General features: G+C 45.1%; 1 protein-coding gene across 3 annotated transcripts in view; it reads left to right on the forward strand.

The window, feature by feature from the left end:
* TRAFD1 (TRAF-type zinc finger domain containing 1) overlaps nucleotides 1-5,172 on the forward strand; it is a 34,527-nt gene that overhangs the window by 24,599 nt on the left and 4,756 nt on the right. For all 3 annotated transcript variants that reach the window (XM_017542899.2, XM_017542909.2, XM_017542917.2), the window contains 3 exons: nucleotides 1,332-1,408; nucleotides 2,690-2,920; nucleotides 4,713-4,833. In XM_017542899.2, the coding sequence (XP_017398388.2) occupies nucleotides 1,332-1,408; nucleotides 2,690-2,920; nucleotides 4,713-4,833 (429 nt within the window). The remainder of the gene's footprint in view (nucleotides 1-1,331; nucleotides 1,409-2,689; nucleotides 2,921-4,712; nucleotides 4,834-5,172) is intronic.

A 5,172-nucleotide genomic window follows, 5' to 3' on the forward strand; every position in this document is an offset into this window, starting at 1 on the left:
TTTTTGAGATGGAGTCTCACTCTGTCACCCAGGCTGGAGTGCAGTGGGGCGATCTTGGCTCACTGCAGCCTCTCTGCCTCTGGGATTCAAGTGATTCTCCTGCCTCAGCCTCCAGAGTAGCTGGGACTACAGGCATGTACCACCACGCCTGGCTAATTTTTGTAATTTTAGTGGAGACGGGGTTTCACCATGTCACTTAGGTTAGTCTCGAACTCTTGACTTTAGGTAATCTACCCACCTTGGCTTCCCAAAGTGCTGGGATTACAGGCGTGACCACCACGTCGGGCTGGCTTGGACTTTTAAAAAGCATAAATGTAGCTGAGCATTGTGTCTCATGCCTGTAATCCCAATGCTTTGGGAGGCTGAGGTGGGAGGATCATTTGAGCCCAGAAGTTCAAGACCATCCTGGGCAACAGAGTCAGACTTCATCTGTACACAAAATAAACGAAAACTAGCTGGGCATGGTGGCACACGCCTGTAGTCCCAGCTACTTGGGAGGCTGAGGTGGGAGGATCTCTTGAGCGTGGGAGATTGAGGCTGCAGTGAGCCAACGTCATGTCACTGCACTCCAGTAAAAAAAAAAAAATCAGAAATGTGAATTTATGTAAAAATAGGGACGTAAAAAATGTAAGCATGGATTGTGACCTCAAACCTAGGTAAGGGCCAAGCTCTAGTTACTCTACTTGGTAGAGACTTTTCTGTCTTCTACCTAGAACTAAAATCTAGGTGGGCAGAAGGGTAAATTTCCCTATATCCCCCCATTGTTCACTCTCCCATTTGTTTAGCAGTCTTACTGAGGATGTTGTATCTGGGAATCTCAGATTAAAAATGTATCAGTTTGTTCACTTCAGTTACTTTTAGTGAGAATTTTTTGGGTATTTTGGTACTGGGAGGAGAATTCAGGATATTGTTTGCCAGTTTGCTCAATTTCTTTATTTGTAAAATGAGGATATTATAGGATCTACTTCATATAGGTTTTTTCTGAGGATTGAAATCATGAATGGAAAACACTTAAGATTATTGTCTACGATTGTTATTACACACTTAAATAGCTTACTTAATTAGAGTATCGAGTAGCAGGTAAACTGTTACTTTACCGCTACTCAGGAAATTGGGGTCAAGCACATTTCTTATTTCATAATGGAAGTTTTTGCCTAGAGTTTGTCTCTTGGATGGGTTCCCTCTGAGAATATACAGCCCCACAAATTGCTATCTATAAGAAACATTAAAGAAAGCCAGACTTCTATATAAGACCCCATAAAGGGGATAAAAGGTTGAATTCAAGTTTGTTTTTGTTCATCTCGAGTCTCATTGTGTGGCCTAATACCTAGGTGCAGCTGACGAGACCATGTTGCCTTGTGAATTTTGTGAGGAGCTCTACCCAGAGGAACTGCTGATTGACCATCAGGTCTGTCATGGATTACTTGAGGACTTTTAGTAGGAATGTGTACAGACCATAATTGGTGTTATAGGCCATGTGAGGCCTTGAACAAATCATTTTAATACAGTGCCTGTGGTAGGAATAGCAAATGTTCTTTACTGTGTGGTGACTGGCATACAGGTATGAAAACTTGGCCTTGGCCAGGCACGGTGGCTCATGCCTGAGCACTTTGGGAGGCTGAGGTGGGTGGATCACATGGTCAAGAGATGGAGACCATTTTGGCCAACATGGTGAAACCCCATCTCTACGAAAAATACTAAAATTAGCTGGGCATGGTGGCACTCACCTGTAATCTAAGCTACTCGGGAGGCTGAGGCAGGAGAATTGCTCAAACCCGGGATGTGGACATTGCAGTGAGCCGAGATTGTGTCACTGCACTGCAGCCTGGCGACAGAGCAAGACTCTGTTTCAAAAAAAAACAAAAACAAAACTGGCTGGGCGTGGTGGCTCACGCCTGTAATCCCAGCACTTGGCAAGGCCAAGGCTGGTGGATCACGAGGTCAGAAGTTCAAGACCAGCCTGGCTAAGATGGTGAAACCCTGTCTCTACTAAAAATGCAAAAATTAGCCTGGTGCCACTAATCCCAGCTACTGTAATCCCAGCTACTCGTGAGGCTGAAGCAGGAGAATCACTTGAACCCAGGAGGCAGAGGTTGCAGTGAGCCAAGATTGCGCCACTGCACTCCAGCGTGGGTGACAGAGTGAGACTCCATCTTACTGCCACCTCCGCCTCTCAAATGTTCAAGCGATTCTCCTGTCTCAGCTTCCTGAGTAGCTGGGGACAGGTGCCTGCTACTACACCCGGCCAATTTTTTGTATTATGTCTGGCATTTCCACAACTACTGAGTAGTCCCTGTGCTCTGGATGGTGGAACATACTTTCCTCCATAAATGGAATAATATACTATTTGAATACATGGAGTTTTTGTCTTATGAGTACCATAGAAAATCCACTAACAAAGAGAATAAAGAATATTTGTGCTTCTCTTGTACTGTATGGGTGTGGTAGGAAGAACCTTGAATCTTTTCAAATTAATTTTAAAAATGATCACGTGAACACACTAAAAACGACAAAAATATTTAAAAATAAAGCCAACTGTTCTATGTGTATTCTCCTTTTTAGTTCCTCTTCCCAGTGTTAAGCATTGTTAAAATTTCATGACTTTTTCTAGAAAACATTTTAGGAATGTAGTTTTTTTTTTTTCTTAGCCTCTGATGTTTGTTTTTAACCTGTGTTTTTTGAATGACAGACAAGCTGTAACCCTTCACGTGCCTTACCCTCATTCACTACTGGCAGCTCTTCCCCCAGAGGGGTGGAGGAACCTGATGTCATTTTCCAGAACTTCTTGCAACAGGCTGCAAGTAACCAGTTAGACTCTTTGATGGGCCTGAGCAATTCACGCCCTGTGGAGGACAGCATCATCATCCCATGTGAATTCTGTGGAGTACAGCTGGAAGAGGAGGTGCTGTTCCATCACCAGGTAAGGGTCTCTGGAGTCCCTGTTCATGTGGCTCTGTGTGTGAACCTGAGGCTTCCAGAGCCCAGAACACTTCCTTAGCCCTTAAGTTGCATTCCATCCTGATAAGTAATGCACACACTTGGCCTCTGGCCATGCTGTCTTTGTGAGCTGTCTGTAGTAACCAATACCGCAGGCTTTCCAACTTTCCCTCCCTTTGGGCCACTGAAACTATCTTGTTACTAGTTGAGGACCAAAGAGCCAGGACTCTATTTGAGCAGTTGTGGAAGGAAGCCTCATCAGAGGGTTTAGATGAGAGTCTCCCTGCTTTTCACCAGGTGGGTTTTTCCCATTGTGGTGGCATTTGAGACTTGCGTTCTAAGAGACCTGAGCATCTACTTCTGGTTTTGTCCCGTGGATGACTCTCACTGGGGCCATCTGTAAGAGAGGGAGTTGGACTAGACAATCTGAAGTCATTTTTCAGCATACAGTATAGGATTCCAATCTGTTAGTGGAAGTTATGTTTTCTGCCCAATGTATATGTTAAGGGGAGTGGCAGTCAACACTGCAGGTACCATTTCTGTAGGTGATGCCATGCTATTACTAGAACACTGTACATTTTATTTCTGTAATAAAGACTCCTGCTTTTCAGAGGCTGGGTGCTGTGGCTTACACCTACAATCCCAGCACTTTGGGAGGCCGAAGTGGGCGGATCACTTGAGGTCAAAAGTTTGAAGCCAGGCGTGGTGGCTCACACCTATAATCCCAGCCCTTTGGGGGGCCGAGGTGGGCAGATCACCTGAGGTCAGGAGTTCGAGACCAGCCCGATCAATGTGGAGAAACCCCGTCTCTATTAAAAGTACAAAAAATTAGCTGGGCATGGTGGTGCATACCTGTAATCCCAGCTATTCAGGACACTGAGGCAGGAGAATTGCTTGAACCTGGGAGGCGGAGGTTGCAGTGAACCGAGATCATGCCACTGCATTCTAGCCTGGGCGACAGTCAGACTCTTGTCTTAAAAAAAAACAAAAAGTTTGAGACCAGCCTAGCCAACATGGTGAAACCCCATCTCTACTAAAAATACAAAAAATAGCCAGATGTGGTGGCACGTCCTATAATTCCAACTACTCAGGAGGCTGAGGCATGAGAATCGCTTTAACCTGGGAGGCAGAGGTTGCAGTGAACCCAGAACATGCCACTTTACTCCAGCCTGGGCGACAGAGCAAGATTCCATTCCCCTCCCCCGCCCCCCAAAAAAAGACTCCTGTTTTGGGATCAAACAGTAATAAGTGACTGTTTACTCTCTAGGGCAGACTGAAATAAGCAACCACACAAATAAATACTCTGATCAGAGTATAGATATGCTTGCTTTTTGGCTGCTCTGAATATAATGAGTTATCTCGATTGTTCGCAGTTACAGATTGAACTCCTTGTTCTCTTTCCCACCTTCTCACTATTGAACTTGACTAGTCAAAAAAAAAAAAAATCTGTGCACTCAAAATTTGTCAAAGGCTTCAGATATTTTATTTCTGGAATGTTCACTAAAAAAAAAAAAAAAACAGAGAAAAAAAGAAAGAAATGTTTTTCTGAGCTCCAAGACCAGCCCTTCCTGCATCGCTGCATAAATGAGAAAGTGCTTCTGTCAGTGCCTCAGGTGCTGACGGGATTGAATGCTCCATTCCAGATGTGTGCTTTCTGAAAGTTCCCAGAACTTTTAGAGGTTGTCAAAGTCCCCCTCCAGATGAGGAACACCCTGCGTTCTCTTTTCTGGGAATGACTCTATTCAGAGGTACTAATTCTGGGTTTTCTTGTTTAGGACCAGTGTGACCAGCGCCCAACCACAGCAACCAACCACGTGACAGAGGGGATTCCTAGACTGGATTCCCAGCCTCAAGAGACCTCACCAGAGCTGCCCAGGAGGCGTGTCAGACACCAGGGTATTTATTAGCCAGGACTGAGCCAAGGTTGCAGGTCCACTGCTGGCTCTGGCTTGCTTACCACTTCTCACCCGCTGCTCTAACGTGGGGATTACCTGCATCTTGAGTTTCCAAGCACACTAGGGTCTCATGGGGGACTCCTCTGCAGGTAGTTGTGGTCCCACATTAGACTGAGCTCTCTCAAGTGTGTGGTTTTTAGGGTAATGGCTTTGTGGACATCCATGAGATACACGTAGTAGTTCGTGCTTGCAATAAGCTTCTGGTTTCCTGTCTGTGTACTTAGTGGATTATTTGAAGATTATTTGCAGACCTTATGGTAGCTACCCTGGGTCCCATTTC

This window comes from Cebus imitator, unplaced genomic scaffold (genome assembly GCF_001604975.1).
Source record: "Cebus imitator isolate Cc_AM_T3 unplaced genomic scaffold, Cebus_imitator-1.0 Scaffold8, whole genome shotgun sequence".
Taxonomy (NCBI): domain Eukaryota; kingdom Metazoa; phylum Chordata; class Mammalia; order Primates; family Cebidae; genus Cebus; species Cebus imitator.